Source organism: Oxyura jamaicensis, chromosome 8 (genome assembly GCF_011077185.1).
Source record: "Oxyura jamaicensis isolate SHBP4307 breed ruddy duck chromosome 8, BPBGC_Ojam_1.0, whole genome shotgun sequence".
Lineage (NCBI taxonomy): Eukaryota > Metazoa > Chordata > Aves > Anseriformes > Anatidae > Oxyura > Oxyura jamaicensis.
The window spans coordinates 28,337,919-28,362,380 of NC_048900.1; the positions used below are offsets into that span (position 1 = coordinate 28,337,919).

Consider the following 24,462-nt stretch of genomic DNA (forward strand, 5'->3'; position numbering starts at 1 on the left):
CCTGTTCCTCAGCCCTAACCTCAACCTAGAAGTGAGACTGAGACCAGGCAGCCACTCAGGCCTCTAGCATGAAGATCAGCAGGGAGAAAGTGGCAGGTTTCCTTCAGGGGCCTTGTTGTAGACCTGCTTTTACCACAGAGCTTGATTATCCTTTTCTCTGAACTGTGATCCTTGGCCTGAGCAGCCTTATACGTAAGCAAGCACTTGTATTGCCTGTTATCCATGAGGAGGGGGAGCTGAGGGGTATCATGATGTAGAAGGGTTTTTGTGCTGGTGGAGATGTCCCAGGGAGGGTGAAGCAAATGGCCAGATACAGAAGAATCTCTCCTTTGTGTGCGTTTGTGTTATTTCTAAGCCAGGACTTAAAAAACATTTTCAGAGAACAAAACTGCAGGTGTTTATTTGAGGGAGAAGGGAAGGAAAGAGGTTATCAGCTGCACAGGAAGCCTGAGCCAAGCTGCAGGATGTTTTCAGCCAGTATCTGTGGCTCAGCTTGAGGGGAGCTGCTGTGGGCATGCACTGGGAGCCACCGCTGCCTTCCTGAGCAGGGGAGGAACGAGCAGAGCAAGGGATGCTGTGTGAAGGGGGGCTGGTTTCCAGGTGCTTGGTTACACAAAGCGGCATCCAAGTCAGGCTGCCTGGCCCTGGGACCCTGTTTGCTTCCATCTTTTCTGGTAGCTCCTTAAGAGACAAGCACTGCAGCTGGAGGCTTGCATTTTGAGGTGATGGATGTCCTTGGAAGAGAGCCGCAGCAGTACAGACCCCGGTGCAGAGGAGGGGTGGGGATGAGGTCAGCCACCCGTGTGAGGTGGTTTAGGTGTGTGAGGGGGAATATGTAAGGAGCCACTGTGCAGAACAGTCATGTGAAATGTGCTCTGTGCTCAGAGCTTTACTTAACCAAATGGAGACCTGGAGGGGAAGGAAGCCTTTGTATATAGCAGCAGCCTGGGAAAGGAAACTGGAAACTGAGCCAAGGAGGAGGGAAAAAAAAAAACACAACACGACACCTGCAGACTGGTAGTGCTTTGGGAGTAATGTGCACAACAGAAACATCACTGCTCCCACCTCCCTTTTGCAGTTGATTCTAGGCATTGAGCCCACTTCAACCCTTCCTTCCCCTTTTTGCTCTCACAAGGAAGGAAAAGAAAGAACATAAGGTCTGGAAAGTCAAAGGAACTTCCCTGTTTCTGTTGTGAAGGGAAGATGTGGGAGAGTCTCGCTGGGAGTAGGACAGGAGGGCAGCTGGGGTGGCTGTGGGGAGAGGAGGGTCAGGGATGGCTCATTCTTCTAGTAGGAGCCTGGCCAAGCCTGCATCTTAAAAGATAGGTTGGTTGGTTGGTTCCCACTGCATGCGCTCACATCTCTGCCTTACAGATCTGTGAAACAGGAGCCTCAAGTGCCAGAAATAGCATCTTAGTCCACCCTGTTGTCTTCCACCTGCCTGTGTCTGCCACAGAAAATGAGAGGCTGGGGCATAGCCTCCCTGCCAATTCCTGCGCTCAAAGGAGCCTTGCCAGAAGCGGTGTTCACCCACTGTCATTTGTGTGTTGTTGTGTGGCTGTGCTTGGGTAAAGTGTACAGGTCTGCAGTGTCAGCTCAATATTCCCGATGGCCTCCTCTCCATGTGTGGAGGAGAAAGCTCCAGGTGGGAAAAAAATATTAAAACCACCTGGGCATTAACACTTGCATGAAAAAGATGCTTTTAATTTCTTAGGGGGTTGACTGAATTCCCAAAAGAGATGCAGGGAAAAAAAATGCTTCCTCTGGGAACATGTGCACACACACAGGCGCTCTGGGAAAAATTGGTGCTGAGAAAACGAACAGGAAAAGATTGCTCTGTCCTTGCTTCCTCGGCAGATGATGGGGAGCTGGAGATGCATTTTGGTGGTGCTGTGCTGTGCCCTGGCTCCCTGCCAGGCATCCTGGTCCTGCTGCGTGAGCTGCGGCTCCTCGTGCCTGGGGGCCTCACTGAGCACAGCCCTTCTGAGCCGATGTACAACTGGCATTAACCCTCAGCCAGTCCTGGGACACTTTCACCTGGTGGTTTTAAACAACAATTTGCCACCAGTGATTTCCAGGGGACCTTCTGTCCATTGTGTGCAGCAGGCTCAGCCGTGCCTTGTGCTGGAGCTCCCCCCTCCACCCCGCGCATACCAGCCCCTTGGCAATGCAGAGCAGGTAAAGGGGGGATGAGTTAGCATGTTCTAGGAGGCAGGACCTGCAAGTGCTGTACCTACAGATGCAGATTTTATAAAGAGAGATCGGAAGTGAAGGGTACTGCCTGTGCTCTGTGTGGGTGTCACACCATTAATTGCTGTGGTGTGCCAGAACCCAGCCACAGGCTTTTGTAGTCTTCCTGCTGGCTCACTTGTATTGTTAGGGTCATTCATATTCATCAGGCCTGCATGAATTGCCTTCGCTGTTCGTGTGCCAACCTAACGGAGAGCAGTGCTGCGGCGGTGCGTGTGGGTGCTGTGCAGCTCAGTGTGGCCCCATGCGACCACCTCTGCCCGGGTGTCCCCATCCCCCAAAGTGCTGGCAAGACTGGTGTCTACAGACATCAGTGCTGGGAAATGCCTGAGCTGCTCTTCGCCTTGCAAAATGCTTAATGGCAAAAATGCTTCAGGAAGGATTTACTGATGCACAAGAGAGATGTTAATTTTTGTTTGTTTATTTACAAATTATTTGCCAAAGATAAAGCAAAACACGTTACCAGTTGCTGCCTGTATTAATGTTGTAAAACAAGGACTAACAGTGAGAACATAGCATTCTCTAAAGTATTGCTACTTTTCTTGCCAAGGTGAACTCTGGCTATCCATCATAAAATGAAGAAATCCCTTAGTCCCTCGTTCATTGCACTGCTGTGCTGCAAGCCCCAAAGGTGCCCTGGCAGATCCTGTACTAACTGATCTGATACAGAGTGCAAGGTCTGTTTGTAAAAATAAATGATTTTGCAATTGCTTTAAAAGAAAAAAAAAAGCCTCTCCCTGCAGGCAGGAGGTTGGTACCTCGCAGCCAAGATGTTCTCTCTACAAGAACAGTGGCCATGGCTTCCCTACCGCGGCACAGCGCAGATCTTGTAGGGGTGGGGTGCCAGCGTTATGCCCAACTTGTACTGGAGGGTGAGGGTGGTGTCCGGCGGAGCCTGGATGGTGAATTTCTGGAGCAGCGTTGTGAAGAAGAGGAAGAGCTCGGTGCGCGCCAGCAGCTCGCCCAGGCAGGCACGCTTCCCTGTGGAGACAGCCACCCACCGCGCCTTCAGCCTTCGCTGGTGGCCGCCTTGTTTTCTCTGCCAAAAAAGCCTCAGCACCTGCCCCCTGCAGGAGCATCACCCAGCCCGCACTGCCTTGCCCACGTCATGCTTCAAAGCCCAGTTCTGCACCCAAACTGGGCTTCCCAAGGTGTTACAGCACGGGCTGCCCCCAGCCTGGGTGACTTGCTGTCTCCATTGTGCAGTTGGAAGACCCAGTCCAGTGATTCAATACGGAAGCACCCAAATCCAGCAAATCTTACCTAAGGAAAATGGTATAAAAGCCTCCCTCTTCTGGAACTGACCATCCTTCAGGAAATGCTCAGGGTTAAAAGTGTTTGGGGTTTCCCACTCCTCCTTGTCAAACATCACAGAGGTTAAATTTGGGATCATAACAGTGCCCTGAGATGAGAAAAAGAAAACCACTTTGCACCTTCTCTGCCACTGCCAACAGGAGGTGGATTTTTATCCTCCCTTCTCCTTGCCATGAGGAGCATTCATAGTCAAAGCTGTTGTGAGTATTTGTTAACTCCCATCACGTGGCTGTTTTTCCCTACTACGCTGGAGTTGTGGTGATTATATACCCACAATTTTCTGTCATCAGCAGTATTTATATTTGCTGCAACCACGGGCCAAAGTTCATCTAAACCACAGCTGTGTGATAAGCGATCTGTGCCTGAGTGGTTTGCGTAGGGGCCTTGCCCTGTGGCGTTCAGCCTGGGTGTGCACGATTCACCGTGCTCGAGATTGGTGTTTGGACAGAGAAAACCCCACGTGATTGCTAGGATTGAGCTCTGGAAGGGGCAGGGATGCTGTGGGTTGGTCCCTCCTGCCTGGGAGTGAGTTGCCCTGTCCCTGAAATGTGCCTGGGAAGCGGAGTCTCCTCCTTGCACCTTGGTGCTCAGGAGTGGGGTTACCTTGGGCACACAGAAGCCGGCCACGAACGTGTCCTTCACTGTCAGTCTGGGCACGTTGAAAGGGATGATGTTGCTTTTCCTCTGCACTTCGTGGATGACAGCGTTGGTGTAGGGCATCTTGTTCTTGTCCTCCACGGCTGGCTGCCGCAACTGCCCGATGACTGCATCGATCTCGGCCTGCACGCGGGCTGTTTGGAAAGAGCAAGGATCAGCCAAGGTGTAGCAAAAACATTAAAAAAAACCAACAGCAACTACAAAACAAACAAAATCGAAACCAAAAAAAAAAAAAAACAACGGAAAATGTGGGGTGTTTGCTGTGAGTGCAAGGAGATTCCTTTCTTTTCTCTTTTAGAGTCTCCCATCGAGCTGTGAGAGCTAAAACCAAGCAAAAGCACTGCCCCGTTGCTAACTGTACCTTGAATTTCGGGATACATGGCCATATAGAGTAGAGCCCAGCGGATAGTAGTGGAGGTGGTCTCAGTCCCGGCAAACAGCAGGTCAAGTGTGCACGCCACCAGATTTTCCTCACGCAAGTTGCTGCCGTTGGGCTTCACAAAAAGGAGTGTTAGTGCTGCGTGAACAGCAAGGACTTTCCCGTCCTGCCTGCACGACGTCAAGCCCAAGGGCTTTGGTAGAAGCCCCCTGCAGCCCAATCCCACCAATGGGTGCCCCAAACTCGATGTCCATCCTAATCACATCGATGGCCACCCCAGTAGCTCAGATGGAGAATTTGGGCTTGTTTCTTGTCCCTCCTGACTTCTAATCTGCAGAAGGGTTTGCTCTGCTTGCTGACCTTGGCCATCTCTTCCAGGTAGCTGTCGATGAAGTCCCGGCTCTCTGAGGGGTTCCAGTCCTCCTTGTGTTGGTTGATCTTCTCAATCACAAAACTTTTCATCAGCTTCCAGTTCCTAAAAATGTTTTGGTGGGATCCAGGCAGGTACTTTACTATTGTGGGGAAAAAGTTGTACAGCTTTGGACACAAAAGAAAAAGAGCAAATTGAATAAAGGGCTGGAAAACCACTTCTGTTATCAAAACTTGAGAAGCTTGCACTGCTATGCTGGAGCAGATGGAAATAACTTAGCTCCAGGAAAGCATGACAAAAAATTGGTGTCTCCGTTATGAGAGTGACTAGTGCATTACTCAGAGCCACAGTGGGGAGGCTGGCAGTCAGTCGGCAGGGAGGGTGATATGGGGTGACAGAGAGCAGGGTGAGCATTTCTGCCTGATTTTCAAACGGCGCAAGAAATGACAGGCAAATCTAGATGGTGCAATGGAAGGGGGAATGGCAATGAATTGGCACCCTTCACATTTCTCTATCCCATAACCTCTCCTGGAGACCTGCCCGAAACCCCAGCTGTATCCAGCTCCTTCCCAAAGCACTTGAAAACTAGCTGGGGGTAGCTCGTCTCTGTCATCAGTGGGGCCTGCAGCTGCACCAGGATGCCTCCAGGGAGCGAGAGGGGCCACACAGCTGTAGGAACCACCACAGGAGACCTCCTGGTCCCAGAGCAGAGGAGAACATCTGGACTTGGCCTACCCTCTACATTCAGCGATGAAAAATCTGTAAGTTTGGACTCCAGAGAAGCAACCGTGGCCTCGCAAAGCTGCAAGCTGTCTGTGCTGCTGGCAGGAGCGTTGTACCTGGCTCATAAAGGTCCCGTGGAGTCTAACGGTGTCTTCCATCAGCTGCAGCAATTTTTGGAATTTCTCATCGTGGTACTCAAACCGATTGCCGAAGATGATGGAGCAGATGACGTTTGAAACAGCATTATTGATTTTAAAGTGAGGGTTGAAGGGATTCCCTGGAGAAGGAAAAGGGAACAATCAATTCTCGTCCAGTCTCCACAGAAAAGGAAAAGGAAACAGTCATCAGAGGTAAAATATTCCACCAGTTGATGTGAAATGAGTGGCCCCTGGTGGGCACCCTGCTGGAGATATTTGTTTGGAAAGGAAGGTTGGAAATGCCTGCAGAAGAGCAAATGCCATTTGGATAAATTGGAGACATTGGTGCTTAACAAGCACACGAGATTTTCTAAATAGTGCAATGGAATAGTAAACCAAAGGTGGGCTTTGGGCACTACCTTGCTGCAGTCATCAGTTAATTGGAGGGCAAAACACTCCTGGAATGAAGCTGGGATGCTGGCAGGGCGCTAGCATTGTGTGTGAGGAGGTGTTTTCAGCAGGCATTAGCATGCAGTGAGTCATGGGGGAAATTTTAATGGGGCCAGACTGGTTTCTGTGGGACATGATCCTCACCCTGCTCCTCCCTGAACACGTCGGTGAGGAATCTGCACTCCTCCTGTATCCGCTCCTCCAGGCTCCTCTTCCCCAGGCCAAAATTTCGGAAGGTGGTCAGGGTGAACCTCCTCTGCTGCTTCCACAGATGCCCGTTGGAGGAGATCAGCCCTGGCAGACACATCCCACCATGCGAGAAGGCAGGTGCCCTCCCCAGGGGGAAGAAGCGTGAGGGCTCTGCCTTTCCCAAGGAGGAGCAACACCTCTGCCCGTTCCTCCTGGGCTTCACATGTGCCGATGGCTCTGCTTGGCATGAGTGCCAAACCACAGCACTGCCCCCCAGCCTCCTTCCTGGGCACGTCTGTAGGGTCAGCACCATGACTGGGGCTCAGGCACGTGTCCCCAGTGGTAACTCACCCAAGCTGCTGAAGATCTCTGCGTCGATAGGCACTTCAGGGCGATCCAAGAAGTTGTCTCCCTGGTTTACAAGGACTTCCTTGACCAGCTGAAACCCGTTTACAACCACAGACCTTTGTCTGCCAATTTCTGTGCTGAAGATGTTCCCATATTTGTCGATAATCTGGGAAAAGGGTAAATAAATAAAAGGGGATTCATTCACAAAGAATTTGTCTGTTGGGACAGGGACACCCCCAGGGAGGGACAGGCAGATTTGCAATGCAAATAGGGGAAGCTAACCTTGGGAGAGGAGTGGGGATGGTTGCACAAGCGTTGGCTTGATTGCGTGTGATCTCTCTTTTCCTCATTTCCTGAATAAGTGTTCAGGAGGTTGGTGTATATTTGAAATAAACCAAGTAAAACTCTTCAGGTTGCATTTTCTAGGCCTTGCAAGCTTCAACTGAGTTAAACAACTCTTTTTTAACGCCCTCCCTAAAGCCCTTCCACTCCTATTAGATGCACCTGCAGCCGTGGTTGGACCCATGGCACTGTGCTATGCCCTTTGCCCATTGTCTGGCTCCTTACACCTGGGCAAACTTCATCCACATTGCTGCTGATGGAGGTCTAAGCTCCTGCCCTTCCTGGGTGAGCCCTCTGAGTCCTTGTGGGCTGCAGGGCTTCGTTGGGTTGGGTTGGGTTGGGTTGACCCTCTCGCAATGCTGTGAACCCCCCCTTACCTTCTGCATCACGGCTTGAGGGTCTCTGATCATCAGAAATTGCATGTTTCCCACGAAGGGGAAGGAAAAGGGGCTTGGGGGGAAATCCTTGGGCTTTCTCCGCTTCATGTAGTCGGCAACGAGCAGGAAGACGAAGAGGAAGATGAAGAGCACCTGGAAGGAGATGCCATCCCAGAGGAGGTGCAGCATGGGTGACAGTGAGGCTCGGCACGCAGCAGGGCAGGAAAAGCGTGCGGGTACAGCAGGGGGCACGCAGAGTCGTGCGGTGAGGCTGGAGCTGGCCTGGCCTTCGGACTCCTGCTCCCTCAGGTTTCGTGAGGCCTGTTTGATTAAATCCTTTCCTGAGCCAACTCACACATCAACTCTGATCCCATTAAAAATAACCCACAAAACAGCACCTCCCATTCCCCTCTCCCCCCATGCCTCCCACCGCTGCCTTACAAAGCCCCAGCGATCAGCCTCCTCCTGCAGAGCACAGAAACGAGCCTTGCAGGGCAGGGATTAAACCCTCCTGGCACTGCCACTGTGCCCTCACCGTGACAGTCCCGGCCCCTGTCCAAGCACCTCTCGCTGTCCTCGCTCGCGGCGACTGCCTCTTGAGGTACGCACAGCTCCAGAGCGCGCTGGGTTCAGCTGGGATGTGCGAGATAAGATTGCGCCAAACCCTTGACAAGCTCTCTGACTCACGGGGTGCGGGTTCGTCTCCGCGGGGCGATGAGGGCAGGACGTAAACACGGCTGGACTCTGAAGCGGCTTCTAGGAATGGTGGTGTCCTGCCCCGGCGGTGACGCTGGCCCTGCTCCCAGCCCACAGACTTCCCTTCCCCCTGCTTTTGCTAATGAGGCCAGGCCCGGTGCCATGCGGGTGTCTGACCACACACACACCGCACCTCATTTTCACAGACGCGTTGTGTGTTAGGATGGAGGAGCAGGCTCCGGCTGCTTCGCTCCGGGGACGTCCGGAGCCGACGGCAACACGGAGATGGCCAAGTGTTGCTGGGGCTGCTCCATGTGCAAGGAGGTGAAGCTGCTACGTGACCTGCACGCCTGATGAACTTGGAAAAGCTGAATCGCTGCTCTGCCATGGAGCTTAAAAGGGAAAGGGCCCGTTCTAGGGGAGAACCTCTTTTACCTCTGGCTTCCAAGCACAGTTAGGCATCTGCATACAGAGATGCACACATTCCCCTTCACTCACATGAGATGTTCCACTCATAAAATAAACAAGTTCATGCCTCCTGCCTTTACTGCATGGGGTCTTTACAAACTCCCCACCCCTTTTTTTTCTCCCCCCCCCCCCCCCTTTTTTTTTGCCACTGAACTGGGAAAGAGGAAAAAAGGAAGAGAGCAACCATTTATTCTCTCCCACGAAGCAGTGTGAGTAGAGAAGGAGGCACTAGAGTAACAGGGAAAGGCAAGTTTAAAGTGGAAGGGATCAACATTCGTTTGCTAAGCCAGTGCAAACAAAACGAGCTGTGCCCACACACCTGAGGTCAGCCCTGCACCGCCGTGGATAAAAATGGAGAGAAACCCGCGTCCAGTCCTGAGTGGCTCTGAAAACTCCATAGGTAGAAAAAGCCCACAGATCCTTTATTTTTACTCTATTAGGGAAATAAATAAATAAATAAATAAGGCACCTGAGGCACCTGTAACTGTGAAACATTAATTAAAACTACAGTAAGATTAAAGCAATCGGTTGGAGTCCGGCTGCGAGAGCGGCCGGAGGCGCGCAGGGCTGAGCAGAGGACTCTCCCATGTGGCCCGGATCTGCCACTGCACAGCGAGGGCTCTGCAGCCCAGGGGAAAGGAAACACGAATTAATCCAGCTTTTCTGTGAGGTAGCCGGTGTCCTGCAAGTGTGCACACAGAAAAGTCACTTATGAATGGTCGGGGGGAAAAAAAAAAAGAGTGAAAAATGTCTTTGCTGTGACAATATTGCAAACTAAAGTGCATAGGAGACAGCTTGGGAGTTCTAAGCACTAAAATCTGGTTGCAGAACTGGAAAAATTCCCTACCAGTCGCATATTCAGTGGGCTCTTTTCCAGGGAGACTCCAGTGTGGGCAGGAGCAGGGTCTCTGCTATGGCCCCGTGCCGTTCCCCAGGGCCCCCAGGGCCAACTGCTGAGCCCGGGGCTGAGGAAAGCCCTCTCAGCATGGCCCCAGGCCTCTTCTTTGATGTCGTGCGTTTTACGAGCACAGACCTCTCAGCTGTGAGAAAAAATCTCAGTAATTTTCTTCAGACAGGATCTTCTGTGAAGCTATTTTATTCGCAATTGCAATGGCGGGCGTCCTGCCAATTAGAAGCACATTATAGTAAACAAATCATAACCTTTTATTCCCTACTACCTGACACCTGATCACCTCCCGTTTCCTCATTGGCAGAGTACTACAGGTTCACAAGCTACTCGATGCTCCTTTATGCCATATATGTACAATTTTTTGTTGTTGTTGTTGATCAACCCTTTAATTTCTCCTTTCTCCTTTTTTTTTTTTTTTTTTTTCTCCTTTCTTATGTTTTGAGAACTTGTGATATTCGTTTTTTTTACTGTTCTCACACTGCTCATCCTGTTTTTCTCAGTCTTCTACCTTATTTTGGAACAGTGAGACCTTCTACTGTCTACTTAACTACTTAGCATTTCTCTTTGTTATGACTACACAACTATCTCTGAACACAGAAAGTTAGTTTTCTGCTGCAAAAACACAACTTAGTTTCTCACATGGGATAAGCCTTTCCTGCTTGTACAATTTCAATATCGTATTTCTGGAGACCTGCTGGAGATGCAGCTCCCTGTGCCATCCTGCCTGGGCTGGCTTATGGTAGGAGCTGCTACTACCACCTTATAACCTCCTTAAAATTTTCATCTATATGGGAGAAAAAAATGGATGTTTCCTCTGCAAGAATGTCCGCTTAGATATGGGCTTTCCATAGGAAAAGCAAGCAGTGGGGTGTTGTGAGGAATGTGCACCGCCCCAGGCCTGAGGCCTCCTGAGGCTCAGGATCTGCTGTGACACCCTGGGTGTCCATAATGGTGGGCATGAACCCAGAACTTCCTGGGAGCTGCTAAGGGTGGGAATCAAATCATAAGGCTTTAGAGTTCACGTATTTTATCAAACTGACAGAGGGGAGGTGGCAGGAGACAAAGGGAAGTGTCCCAAGGGCTGTCCTCATTGCAGTGTGCAGAGCACCCTCCTGCCCTCCCTACCACTGCCCACAGTTAAAGCAAGGCCGCTGGGTGCTAGATGTCTGTGACCTGCCATTGCAGCCCAAAATCTAATGGTGTGGTTGGAAAACGGGGCATTTTCCAGTGCGTGAGGGGCCAAAGCAGCAGGTAGGGGTCTCGGGAGCATCAGCAGCGAGGCAGAGCGCAGAGCTGGAAGGGCTTCGGGCAGCGTGTGAGGCTGAGCGTGAAGGCGAAGCTCAGCGTGGCGCCGGCCGGCACCTGGAAGGTGAACTTCTGCAGCAGGACGGTGAAGAAGATGAAGAGCTCGGTCCTGGCCAGCTGCTCTCCGGGACAAGCACGCTTGCCTGGAAAAGGAGCAAAAAATCTGCGCTGAGTCTGGAGCAAGGTTTAAGCATTGTCCTTGATAGCTGCTCTGGCAGCGGGGGGGAGTTGCATTGTGCAAGGAGATGGGGGCTTGAAGGGGCTGTGGGGCCGGTGGGACATGAGGGAGGGTGATGTCTGGGGACTGAGGGGCCTGGCTTGGGGTCTCCACTGCCTCCAGGCTCCTCTCGCCTGCGCTGGATTGCACGGGCTGCAGGAGCTTTTCTTCCTAGCAAGGTTAGGTGGCAATGTTCACCCACACATCGTACAGAAACCGTCCCCAGAAGTTTCCTGCTCTGCAGACGGCTGTGGCTGTTCAGATGGGCGAAGAGGGGAGACTCGTCAAAAAAATATATATATAAAAAAGAGCCCATTTACACAGTTCTTGCAGGAGGAAAAAGCCTTATTTTTCATCCTGCAATAACAGAATTGATTTCCCTTCGGCTCAGAGCAGTCAGTATTAATTGCCAGGGGATTTTCACTGTGGGAAATGCCAGGCATGGGCTGCTATTAGAGGCAGAAAGCTGGACAGGGAGCAGTTCCCCCTGCTCTGATGGGGGGAAAAAAGAAAGCATTGCAAACAGCAAACCCATCTCCCCATCCATCTTCCTACCTGCAGAGAAGGGCAGGAAAGCCTCTCGCCTCCTGTACTGGCCTTTGTCCAGGAAATGTTCGGGATTAAAGGTGTCTGGGGTCTCCCACACATTTCTGTCAAACATTATCGAAGTCAGGCTGGTCATCACCGTGGTGCCCTGCAAGAGGTGGAGGAAGCAGGAGTTCGCATGGAGAAGAAGAGCCGATGTGCTGTCAGACTAGTTTATTATTAGCTCTGCTCTACACACAAAGTAAACTACTAAGCACAACATGTTTTTCATAACCAACGTGGGTAAATAAGGGTGAAAGCCTGCAGGATTGTTCACTTCTATGTGCCACTGTCTATCACCGTGGTGTTGATCTGTACCTTGTGCTGCTGTCACTGGTGATGTTAACATAAACCAACTTTAAACCAATAAAGTCGTGTTCCCAGAGGAATTGGAAGCAACTTAACCAAATAATTTTTTTATTGATCCTTTTCACTATGCTTTTTATTAAAACCATGTCTGGTTTACCTTCACATCCTCCATCAGAGAAAGAAAAATATTCCAATCAATGTGCAGCAAAATGCCCAGATTTTTCATTTTTAATTTACCAAGAAGCAACCAATCATGTCCACGGAAGAGACTCAATCTATCCAAATCTCATATTTGCTTTCATAATGCTAGAACAACGTATACACATCAATAAGTATTACTTGGCTTTTATCGAGTGCTACTTTCAGTAGATTATTTTTAATACTCTGTGGAATTAACAAATCCAAGCTGCTTGCTTTCTTGTGTTTCTTGGGCCTCTGCTCATGTAATTCATGGAAGGCATCTTGTATGAAACCAAACCTTGTAAAACTGAAAATTATGACCAACACAAGAGGATCTTACAATTCTCCTCTGTAAGGAGGCGAGACCCATAACAACCCTACAGCATCCATCAGGACAGCTCCCGTTTTCTACAGAGCTGAGATATCTCCATTAGATCCTGCAGGCTGGTGCCTCCAGGTGAGATTTTGGGGCTGGGGCCATGAAGACCCCGTGCTGGCGGGGTGAGGAGGGGGCTGCTGTCCTGGGCATACTTTGGGCAGGTGGAAGCCAGCCAGGGTGGTGTCGCTGGTGGACATCCTGGGCACCCCCAGCGGCACGATGTTGCCCATCCGCAGCACTTCGCTCAGCACCGCGCTGGTGTAGGGCATGTGCTCCTTGTCCTCCATGGTGGGCTGGCGGCACTGGCCGATCACGGCGTCAATTTCGAGCTGCACTTTCTCTACAGAAACCAAACAAAAAAAAAAATACAAAAAAGATCTATGCTCAAAAAGTTCCCAACAAGAAAGCTGGACCACAGGCCTGTTCAACCTGGTGAACCTGGAAATAGCTCAATTTTCTGTTTCAGTTATCTCTTTTGGGGCTGTATAGTGAAGGACCCATCGGCGGCCCTACCCTGAATGTGGGGGTACGCAGCCATGTAGAGCAGAGCCCAGCGGATGGCAGTTGCCGTCGTCTCTGTCCCGGTCAGGAAGAGGTCCAGGGTGGAGCAGAGCAGGTTTTCCTCATGGAAATAAGAGCTTGTGTCACCCTTAAACTTGGGTAAAAAGAAGAGAGTGGAAGTGCTTAGTAGGAAGGGGATGCTTTCAAAACCCAAATCCAAAGCCATCTGTCTGTAACTCGAGTCTTTTATTATCCACCACCCTTGGACTTGGAAATTTTGGTCCCTTTCTTTCATTAAAGTGTGAGGTTTCCCCAAAAAGCCTGCTTCAAAGTCTGCTGTATAGCAACTTTTAAAAGCAGGTAACATTTTTAAATGTGAAGTTTCACCACAACAAGCACCGTCCTGTGAGCCCTCACAGAAACCTAAACACATTCCCTGAGAAACCTCCTACACTGCGTGACAGAATGAAAAATGGAAGAAGACAAAGTGTAAATACTTCCAAATGAAAAATAAAAATAAAAAAAATCTGTGCATTTTCAAAATGATCAGACTCCTGCTGCTGCTGAAGTCGGATGTGAATGATGTAGCGAGGAGAAGGCCCCTCTAACAAAACTGCCTTGAGTCTTGTCTGGTTGCTTTTGGGGTTAAGGTTTAGGTGGCTTTAGGTATTTCCCTCTCACCTTCTCTATTTCCTTCAAGTAACAGTCAATGTAATCGCCTGACTCAGACTGGTCCAACTCCTCCTTGTGTTTTGCGATCACACCCTTCACAAAGCGCTGAAGTTTCTCCCAGTGCCTGAAGATTTTCTGGAAGGGCCCTGGTAGCCATCTCATTACCAAAGGAAAAGCGTTGTACAGCTGGCGAGAAATCAGAGCAGAAGAGCACTTCTTGGGTTAAAAAGAAAAGCAGGGCATGACAGCTGAGACGGTACTACAATTTATTAGCTCCGCTTGCAATCAGGAAAAAAATCAGTTTTGCTAAAAAGGTCAATATAGTTACACATGCAAACAAGTAGAAACAAGAGAAGAATCAGGCAGATGATAAATCTGCTGATAAAGTTCTCTAACACTGGGTGGCCGACGCTGTAGGGCAGGTCAGAGGTGGCTGCTGGGGTCAGAAATGAGTGTCGGGGAGCAAGGACAGACCCAGCCCACGGCGTACGGCCATGCAGGAGCTATGGCAGCCAGTCCCCAGAGCATCCTACTTGCTTATAAACCGTGCCTCTGAGTTCTTCTAGTCATAAAATAAACGTATTTGAGAAGCTGGCTGGGAAAGGGATGGGGGAGGAGGGAATTTTCACCGAGTGCCGTGAATATTTTATCTTCTTTTGGTAGAAATATAGTGACTTTAAGGATTTTTCTGTTGCTTTTCTGCTCTGTCAGGTATAAGGTTGGCTTTAAAATCCCACAATTTATTTATTTATTTATTTATTTATTTATTTATTTATTTATTTATTTATTTATTTTCTCGATGTGCCTCAATAATTTTAACTTGCTTGCCTGCATTCCTGGTGGATTTAATGGATTAACCCAGCCTCATGTAAAACAATACCCGTGGTCATTTCCCTTATAGCAAGACCTTTTTTTTTTTTTTTTTTTTTTTTTCTCAGGGAAAAGCAGATTACTTCAGTACCTTAGAAACTTGTTTCCAAGCACTTACATGGAGCTGAAGTTACGAAAGTGGCAGACTGGCTTTACCTGGCCCCAGAAACTTCCTATGAGCAGCAGTGTTTCCGCAAGCAAGTGCAGCAATTCCTGGAAGTTGTTGTCGTGGTAGTCGAACCGGTTCCCAAAAGTTATGGAACAGATAATATTTGAAACAGCGCTGTTAATTTTGTAATGAGGGTCAAATGGCTGTCCTGGAGGGAACAAAATGAAAGACACGGAGCTTGATTTTAATTCTCAGATAAAATTTTCTGTACCGGACCTAAAGATGCGGAGTTGGGGTGAGACCCCCCTTACCTCTCACCAGGGGTGGTGCTGAGGCTTTACCCTGTGCCTTGGGCTCCCCAACACCCCATCACCTATCTGAAAGTTGGGCGCTGTGTGCCATGGTGCCCTCTCCCTGAGGACATCCCCTTCCATTGAGCCCAGGCTGCTGGCACACACCGATGTTAGCACAGAGCTGCTGAAGCTGGGTCTGAAAGGTTTCCCAGGGAAAACAATCAGCTACAGGTTTGTATGCTCCAAGGTGTCTTTGGTGTCCCTCTTAAACACCAAGAGAGCCTGGGGCAGGGAGCTCAAGATGAATCACACTGCAGAAATGCCTTTGTGCTGGCCTTCATGCACCACAAAATAATGAGACAGGAAAATCCAGCGATGGCTCCTATGGCCCACAGGCTCCTAAAAGAGTGATGTGTGGCCTGATGCTCATCACACCTGCCTTCCTCAGGAGGACTATTGAGCAGAGGCACATTTCCTCGGGCACATTTAAGCAGCCCAGAGCTACTTGCTGTGATACGAGAGCCTAATATCAGTAATGAGTCCTGCACAGCCCCGAGCTGCTGTCGATACTGTGGGGAGCATCGCGTTGAAATGCAAGGCACCACGCACAGGACTGCTGATCTCTCCACTCTGTGAGAAAGTAATTAAGCTGGGCTGGTGCTCAGATACCGGAGTGATGGACATGATCACTATTTGTCATTACTAATGGGAAGAAAGGCCCAAAACAGCAGCTTAATTAGTTTATTGATTAGGACCGTAAAGGACTATAATCAATTGGCAACATGAAGTATTTGGACTGTTCAGTGCAACAGCAATTAAAATGGAGCAAGTTCAGTATATAATTTCACAATTCCTATTTAGATCTTTCTTGTTTACTATATATAGCTCCATAGAATTAGCTAAACCCCATCTGCTTCTATTTAAAGCTGAAGTGCAGCATCACCCATGTACCAACATACAAATTATTCTTACTAATATCCCTCTGGCAGTTCTTAAAAGCTGGACCATAAAAGAGCAAGGCACATGCTTCATCTGTGCATGATACAAAAGGAAAGCCTGACTAAACAAGTTTTAAAATACTTTGCAAAACCAGGGACAGGCAGAGGTTAACAGAACCTCTGAGTGTACGTGCTTGCTATCATGAGACCTGCATTTATACCTTCACATGGTAGAGAAAAGGTTTTCTTAGCCACATAAACACGCATGCTTTAATAAACATCTAGGATATATTTGCTTAATATTAATAAGGAAGAAATGAAATTGTGGACCTGGGGTCTAAAAAAAGTTCTAAAAGGCAGTGTGGAAGTGTAAGATAGAAATTTGTGCTATTGTAGAAACGGCCTGCATGTTAGGAGTCACACCAGAGGAAGAGTTTTACTTCTCTCCCTTCATCTGGCAAGAGGCTAGGTGAAAGGTTTGGGCACGGTGCTGCACGTGGGCTGCCTACCTTTCTCTTCCTCGATCGCCTCCACAAGATACCGGCTCTCCTCTTGCACTTTTTCCTCAAAACTTACAGCAATGCTTTTCAGTGTTGCTGAAGCAAACTTTCTCTGCTGCCTCCATATATGCCCATTGGATGATATGAGCCCTGTGGATGGAAAAAGCAAGCAAAGATTCTGTGTTGAATATGGATGATGGGATTCAGAAATGGCCATTGGTCTTATAAACCCCAGACCAAAGCAAACAAGAACTGCAGACATTGAGAAACCATAGCTTTGCCTGGGAATTAAAATTCAAGACTAATTGGCTTATGCTAAAGATCTAGCTTTATGGATTTGCTACTTTGTCACTTTGCGTGGGAAAAAAAGGTGTAAGCCAAAATACTCTAAGTACTATCACGCTGTTGGCAGAGCTGCAGGCAGGAGCTCCATAGCCCGCCTCTGGAGCTACATGCAGCCCGGGCAGAGAAAGGCAAGGGGAAAACGCTTCAAGTGTGCCCGTGTTGTCTTTCATCCAGGTCAACACCTGACTTTGATCCCAGCATCATCCCTAAACCCCAGACAGATTCAAACATATATCTGTGAGGTTATTAGACTGACTTCAGCACTTGCCTTCCGTGTGCAAACTTTTATTGGCACAGTTACCGAGGGTTGAATTCAGCCTTCTTTCACTCTGATTGTTATCATTGCAAATAGACGAAACGTTTGTGGCAAAATCTTGGAAGCTGTACTTACCAAAGCCTCTAAAAATTTCTTGGAGAAGTGGAATTTTTGGCCTATCTGCAAATATTTCGGCCTGGTGGACAAGAGCTTCTCTCACCATCTGGTACCCGCTGACTACCACAAAAGTCAGACTTCCAAACTGCACACTGAAAATGTTCCCGTAGCGAGCGGAGAGCTGAAAGAGAGTACATTGCCCTCTGAGTGCAAGAAGATGGAGATTTTCAGAACTAGCCCGGAGAAGGCCTGGCATCTAACTTTGAATTTAGTCCCGGGTGGAGCAATGGGTTGGACCTAAGAAAAATCCAAACCCAAATATTCCACAGGTCCCACCCAACCTCAGCTATTCCGTGAAGGCTGGAGATGGCATAGGAAATGTTAGTGAGCTGTATGCAGTGTGGGAGGGATGGTTTGCTCGTATTCATCAGCAGGTATGAAATGGCTTTCACCCAGATGTTATTAATTGTAACAAAGACTTTTTTTACTTTGTGACTGATGGGCACCTGCTCCTTCCCTCTTCTTCACAAGAGGCAGAGGCACCCCTGGGTCTCCAAGCCCAGGCTCTTGCTGCTGAGAGCAGGGCACAACATGTAGTCCTCTTCACCAGCTTTGTCTGAAGCAGTGAGGTTTCTTGCTCCAGCTATCACACTTAGAAAGTGGCTCCAACTGCTGATGCTTAGAAACCTTCCTCTAATTTTAAGCCTGGATGCATTTATAGCCAATTTATAGTCATTTTCCTTGCATGGTCATTGCTAGCATTATTCTCTCCTCTGCAGTACTTAACTCCCTGATGTATAAGAGCAGAGGACAATTATGCCCTCTCTTGGGCTCTGCTTTGCCAAGGTCTCAGTCCATGTACTCCTTGGTGTGACGCTAGAAGGGGGACACACATGGTCGCCCTGAACTGCCATGGTGACTTACGAAATCTGCCTGAGGTCAAATGGTCAGCTCTGTCATTGTATGTGCGTAAATTAATGCGATTAATTTTATTAGTAACAACTATGCATAATTGACCCAATATCCTGAGCATACTGCTTCAGCCTTCCTCAAAGGTTCCCCTGGTGACAGCTATGCTAGTGGGCTGTGAAAATCTGGGGTAGATAGGATGGTGTCAATCTTTTAAGTAAAAGTGAGAGACAAAAAGTCACTAAAAGGATATTTGCAACCAGCATGTCAGAACCTTTTCTCTCACTTTTTCAGACAAGGTACACAGCATGTGTCATTGTCTTTGGTGGGAGTCAAAGTTCTGGAAACCTTTCTAGAGGTATCTCTGCCTCTTTCTGTGGTACAGAAGAAGCCATGGGGAAGATTAACTCTGGGCCTTAATGTTTATTTCAGATGTAATGGGGCAAACTGTTGGCCTCTGAGCAAAGACAACTTTGGGACGTGATCATCATTGTCCAAACAGTTTGTTTTTCACATAGCAATTGCCATCCCTCCCCGGGTCTGGCACGGCTTCTCCAAACCCTTCCTGGGTTCAGGCACAAAATGTCCATGGTCCAACGGGAAGAAAGAGGAGGCTTTCCTCTGGTATGAGTTTCTTTTCCATCAAACCTTCCAACTCCCATGGAAGAGGAGGTGGTGTTAAGGGATAAACCCCAGAATGATTGCTATCATACACAGTTAATATACAGCTTGTTCTTCAGGACCTGCCTTTGCAGGTTAGGTTACCAAAGTCACTGAGGAGGTAAAATATTATTAGTAGGAGAAATGTCCTTACCTTCTGCATCTCAAGATGGAGGGGCTGCCTTAAGTCCACAATGGTTCCCACAAAAGGAAAGAGCTGTGGCCCTGGAGGGAAATTCCTGGGACGTCTCTTTCTCAAAAAGTCAATAATCAAAAGGAATGTGACAAGAATCACCAAGAGCATCCAACTGTTCAGCTTTTCCAACAGGGAAACCAAAACGGGCCAAAGCTGAAGCTCCATGTTTGCTGGTAAACTCACAGTTTTTCATCCCAGGAAGGGACTTGATGTTGGTGTTAGACTTGCTGAAAAAGGAGTAAGAAAGGACTAGAAAGAAAAATATCTAGGATGCCTATAGCTTAATGGGACAGGACTCACCATAGGCAAGCTGCTTTTGCATGTATGGCTCATGCCAGACCACTTGCTAAATAAGTTTAAACATTGGGACCTCCAAAAACAACCCCCAAAACTCAACTGTTTGCCAAACAAAAGTGATCTTTCAAGCATTTAGCTTTACATCCGTGTCAAGTCCCTGGTTTTCTTATAGAAGAAAATTCCTCCCTTCTGCCCTTAACAAAGAGCTCCTTTATACAGATTCCCAACCGGGATTATAAGCATTACAAACATTTGAGGTTAAGTGAAAGCGGCTTACTTAGCTAATTACATATGGTGGGCGTTGCATAATTTAAAAAACTGTAAGGCATCTGAGGTGATGGACAGCCTGCAAGTCGCTGAGGTGCTGATCCTGTTAACTGTTAAGCGCCGTCTGTGAAGGGCTGGATGCCTTCAACGCCCTCCAAAGCCTTCCTGGCTTTGCTGGTGTCGGGTGAAGCTCGGGCAAGGGAAGAGCTGCAAGAGCCCAAGGCTCTGCCCGGCCACTTAGATGAGAGTTAAAGGAGCTTAATTTCAGGAGTGAGAACATAGGCTCATGCGCTTGCCGGCTAAAGGAGAGATTGGAATTTACGTTTTTTTAATCTCCTGGGTTTCCGAAAATCTCCTCTGAGTAAAGCTTTGTGCTGTCCGGGAGAAGACTGCAATGGTCCCATGGTGACGTCTGTGTCCATGAATCAACCTTGCCAGCTGCCAATATTTTTGCAATACTTTTTAACCTTTTAAGAATTGTACTTTGCAAACAAGGTAAATTTGAATTGTCAATGGTGATTTTCAAAAAGACTTGCCCAGAAATTATGGTAAGAAGGTTAGCATAGTAAATTTGTATTGTGTTCAGCACTTTTCAGAAAGTATTGACTTATAAGGAAAAAAAAAAAAGTAGATTTTCACAGGAAGTAATCTTTGGGGAAAAAAAAAGAAAGAAAGAAAGAAAGAAAAAATATATTTCTCTAGTCTTTTAACTCTTTTGAAAGCTTTACAGTCCATGTCTTCCACTGCCTTGGTGACTGTGGTGCCAGTGGAAGCACACGCAGCCTGTACGACAGACCTGTGCCTTAGGTACTGTAGAATTCCTTCCCAAGGGTGATGCCTTTCTGCAACCCAACACTTCTTGGTTTGAAATACTACTTACAGGTTTCTGGAAGGTATTAGGCACAAACTGAGGAGCAGTACTGGGAGAAATATCCCACATCACTGGTCTACAATGCGTATTTTACCCATCACTGTAGCACAGCTGTGAGGAGCAGTGGTTGGCCATTCTTTGCTTGTCCCCATGCCAGCACACCTGAGGTGCTCCTCCACCTGTCTGCATCGATGCACCTTCCTGGTGTGGCGAGCCGAGCCTCGGAGGCTAAATCAGGATAGTGGGCTCGTGCTCTTCATCCTGGCATCAGGGAGATGACTCGGTTGGTGGAGGTGTCAGCCTACAGCATGCTCAAAGGGACTGTGATGATAAGGCGTCAACTTCTGCTAGCCCAGTTTCACTCCTCTGTTCTTCGCTATGCCATATGATTTGTCAGCATGCACACAGAGTGCAGATCCCTCTACCACTTGTGGCTGCTGTGAATTGGGCTACGTGCAAAGCCAAGGTGTTAATGTGTTCTTCTGGGTGGTGTTGTGGGGGTGGATGCATCGTGGTTGACAGGAGAAATGTTATTTTTAGCTGGAGGAGCACATTTTGCATGTACTCACATGTGTCTTGTCAGTCAGAAACCTCATGCCTATTACTTTGCCTTGAAGCTTCACATGTCCAAAAGCATCTCTTCACAAAGTCCTTAACATGTTAGATTTACTAAAAATGAGGGAAGGGCATTCCGGTATTACCACGGCTCTCCTAACCTTGGTAGACAACAACACCAGCATGTTGCCGAACTGCATTGCAACGATGCTGTTATGGGTCCCATTTTTTAATCAAATCAGCTCATGGTGATGTGCACACCCCCAAAACACTCAGGAAGTGATAGCACTTCAGTGTATGGGCAATGCAGAAGTGCTGGACAATTCCTATTTTTGCAGTCTCTACAGAACCCTTCGCTATAACATCCTGGTCATCTGGAAGATGAATCTGTATCTCTGGTCCTCACCATGAGCACAAGAACATCAGTCTTCAGTGTTCCTAATTGCCCAAATGTGAATTAATGTGAGATAAGGATGGTATGATGACACCTAATAGGAAGCAGATGTAAATCCACCTTCCCCAGTTCCTCCTGGAATGCCTCTTCTGACCCCAGTACACAACTCTTCAGCCACCTCACCTGAGCTCGTGGACACGGGGTAGATAGATACGCTGTGCCATATTGCATGGACACACACCCATCACTGCTTAAATATTAAGGCATCTTGAACAGCCAACAGACAGAAATTGGCCCATATGCTTTGTACCTTCTTCCCTGGCTAGATGTCTAACTGTGTGCAGAAGGTTTTGAAACACAAAGAGAAACATTCTGTTAAAAACGCAATTACCATTTGTTTTTCAAGATATAGTATCCCATTATTTTTTCCAGAGAAGTGAAATTCAATAAGGTTACAACAGAATGTAGTCCAACAGTTACCGTACTTTCAGAGCATTATTTAAGCTACAGAATTTCTTAATGATTAGAAACATATGTAGGAAAAATCACATGCAAAATGAGAGTGACTGGAGACAATTTTCCCCCCGAACACTTTTTTTTTTTTTTTTTCAGTCAAGTAACAACTCTGCGGTTCCCCTCGCAGCCTGCAAGGCTTCGAGGAGGCTGGAGGTGTGAGATCCCCACCTGCCTGGGGAGCTGCATGCTCGGGTCATGTCAACCAACAGGCTCCAGCAAAGTCAAAGGAACCACGGCATATTTTGCTGCTCTTTCTTCCTCGCATCAGAGCTGAAAGGGTTTTCACCACGAGCAAGCTGGTGAACAGCAGGGACCACCCCAATGTGTGTGCTAGAGCCACGTCCCAAAGGGCTTTGTGCGTGCACAGCTGACATTTCTTGATCCAACCCAGGTGGGTCCTGACGGACCCAGGGGCAATGGCAGCTTTGGACACTCATTTCCTTCCAGAATTTGCATTACTGAATTTTGTGAAATCTACAGCAGATTTGTAATTGCAGAAATGGAGGAGCTGAGAGTCCCAGGGCACCTGTACCTCCCACAGCAAGCTCTGGAAGACATGCTTGAACCCAGTGCTTATGCAGGGGTAAAGCTCAAGTTCCTCACTTTCGGTGGCTTCACTGGGACATAAATGCTCCCATGGGCATTCAGGGCTCAAATACCCCGGGTAATCTGACTCCAAGCCCTGAAATCAGGGAGGACAGTCCATATTTACTGCCGGGCATGCATTGCAAATACTCAAGTGCCTCCAATTTTCCATCTTCTCTTTCTCCTACTGATGAGCAGATGCAAATATTCTCCCACAGGCCTCTCACCCATTACCTCCTGGCCACAATGAAGTTTCCAGCATGAATTACAGCTATCAGACAGGCAACTGTCACCACGAACAGGTAAACTGAGGCATTATGAGCCTTATCCAAGGGGTATGAGTACACCTACAAAGGGGCCCATGGTGCATCCCAGGAAGGATGCCAGAGGATGGCACACTTGGTCCCCTTCTGTAACACACCAAAATCTCCCTTTTCTGCCATAGGAGGCAGTTGTGGTGAAGGGCTTTTGTTCACATTTGTCAGTCAGATAATTAAATGCAGGTTGCAGCAACACTGTGGGGAGCACTCCCTGTGCCCCCACACCCCAGCTCACCCCCACTTTTTGGTCTTTGGGATGAGATTTTATTCTCTTCTCAGCCAGGGGCTCCATTGCCTTCGCCAGCCCCATTCAGCGACGTGCCTTGCGTGGATGCATCGAGTCAGATTTTGGGGGTGCCAGGCCGTGCTCGCGGCGTGCCAGCATCAGTTCCCTGCATCAGAGCTCTTCCTTCGGCTCCCAGCAAACCTCCAAAACGCTCTCCTTCCTAAGACGCACCTTTTCAGTATTCACAGAGAAGAGTACAGTCACATATTCCTCTCAAAGCCACAAGGACTTGACTAGAGCTAAAATGTCATTTATGTACATATCACAAGCGTTTTTCTAGGCACAGATGTCTTTCTGGTGCCAATATGCTGTTTATGTACTTATCTGTCACAAGCACATGTCTACATACATATGCCCTGCTGGCAGAGGCACAGAGCATTTTGAAACTCTTATTAGACTGCTAATGAATAATACGCATACAAAGGAGAAAACAGAAGGTGGATCTATCAGGAACAGCCTCTTTCTTAACTACCTTTTAATTGTAGGAGAGGAAGAAAAGAGATGAATTTTGATATGTTGGCATCTGTGAAGGCCTGGTTAGCAGCATCGAACACGATCATTTTTAAAGCGGATTTTTCACAGGTTTGGGTATTTGGGGGGGGGGGGGGATTTTTTTTTGAAAAAAAAAAAAAAAAAAACACAAAATTTTGACACTGAGAGTATTGCAAATCCTGGTGCCAATGATGTACGATAGTGTGATTGTCACCATGGAATGCTGAAAAGCCCGAGCAGCTGTTTGGCATATTGACAGTGCGAATTCGGAGCGTTTTAAATGCAAATGACAGTATTCAATTGATCGCACGAAAACAATGGGTCATAGCCTTACCTTTCCTTGGCTACGCTCTGAATAATCAGTCTGCAAATCCATGCACAATGGGGATATTGTATGAGTTCTGGGGATTTTGTTCCCTGCATACATGAGGGTCGATACCGTGCCTCTCTTTGGGCAGAGCTGAAAAAGAGGTGCTGCTGCGTGGTCCCGAGTACCAGGATGGGGTGAGGTGGAGAAAGGGGCATAATTTGCTCCAAATCCAGCACGTCCTAAGTGTCAGCCTGTTTTTCTTCACTTCTATCCTTTTCTGCCTGCTCTTTAATCATTCCCAAGGGTGGCTGGCTTTCTGCCTGACTTGTCTCCATTATACCCTGCTGCAATCAATATGGCAAGCAGAAATCAGCAGGAGAAGGCATGTTCTGCTCTCACTGAGAGCCAGTGGGAGGGAGGAAGATCAGGCCAGCCAGCTGCAACCCCAGCCCGGCAGGCAAACTGAAGTCCAGCCCCAAAAGCTGCTGCCAGATGCCTCGGTCCTGTTTTTTTCACCATGCCCCCTGCCCACAGCGAGCAGCAGGTAAAGGTCTTCTCCCCTCTCCCATCCCAGTGCTGTAGGGAGGTTGGCCATGTGCTTTTCAGAAGGCAGCCACT

The 24,462-nt window shown here is 48.2% G+C and overlaps 2 protein-coding genes across 5 annotated transcripts; both read right to left on the bottom strand.

Annotated features, from left to right (window-relative positions):
- Window positions 1–2,617: 2,617 nt before the first annotated feature.
- LOC118170962 (cytochrome P450 2J2-like) lies at window positions 2,618–8,666 on the bottom strand. 4 transcript variants are annotated; one of them, XM_035333613.1, is made up of 10 exons: window positions 8,450–8,666; window positions 7,537–7,857; window positions 6,821–6,983; window positions 6,425–6,574; window positions 5,810–5,970; window positions 4,961–5,137; window positions 4,583–4,715; window positions 4,168–4,355; window positions 3,514–3,652; window positions 2,618–3,231 (listed from the first exon to the last, which is right to left on the bottom strand). In XM_035333613.1, the coding sequence occupies exons 1-10, from the start codon at window positions 8,618–8,620 to the stop codon at window positions 3,056–3,058; spliced, it is 1,779 nt and encodes a 592-aa protein (XP_035189504.1). In that variant the 5' UTR covers window positions 8,621–8,666; the 3' UTR covers window positions 2,618–3,055. The 4 variants fall into 4 exon arrangements, with proteins under 4 accessions (XP_035189504.1, XP_035189506.1, XP_035189505.1 ...); XM_035333615.1 differs by lacking the exon at window positions 8,450–8,666 and adding an exon at window positions 8,101–8,424; XM_035333614.1 differs by lacking the exon at window positions 8,450–8,666 and adding an exon at window positions 8,072–8,424.
- A 1,555-nt stretch (window positions 8,667–10,221) lies between these two features.
- Window positions 10,222–24,221, bottom strand: LOC118170963 (cytochrome P450 2J2-like). Its single transcript, XM_035333617.1, has 9 exons — window positions 23,869–24,221; window positions 17,205–17,367; window positions 16,478–16,618; window positions 14,785–14,945; window positions 13,768–13,944; window positions 13,099–13,240; window positions 12,738–12,925; window positions 11,688–11,826; window positions 10,222–11,058 (listed from the first exon to the last, which is right to left on the bottom strand). Exons 1-9 carry the CDS (start codon window positions 23,959–23,961, stop codon window positions 10,880–10,882), a joined length of 1,383 nt encoding a protein of 460 aa, XP_035189508.1. The 5' UTR covers window positions 23,962–24,221; the 3' UTR covers window positions 10,222–10,879.
- Window positions 24,222–24,462: the final 241 nt, after the last annotated feature.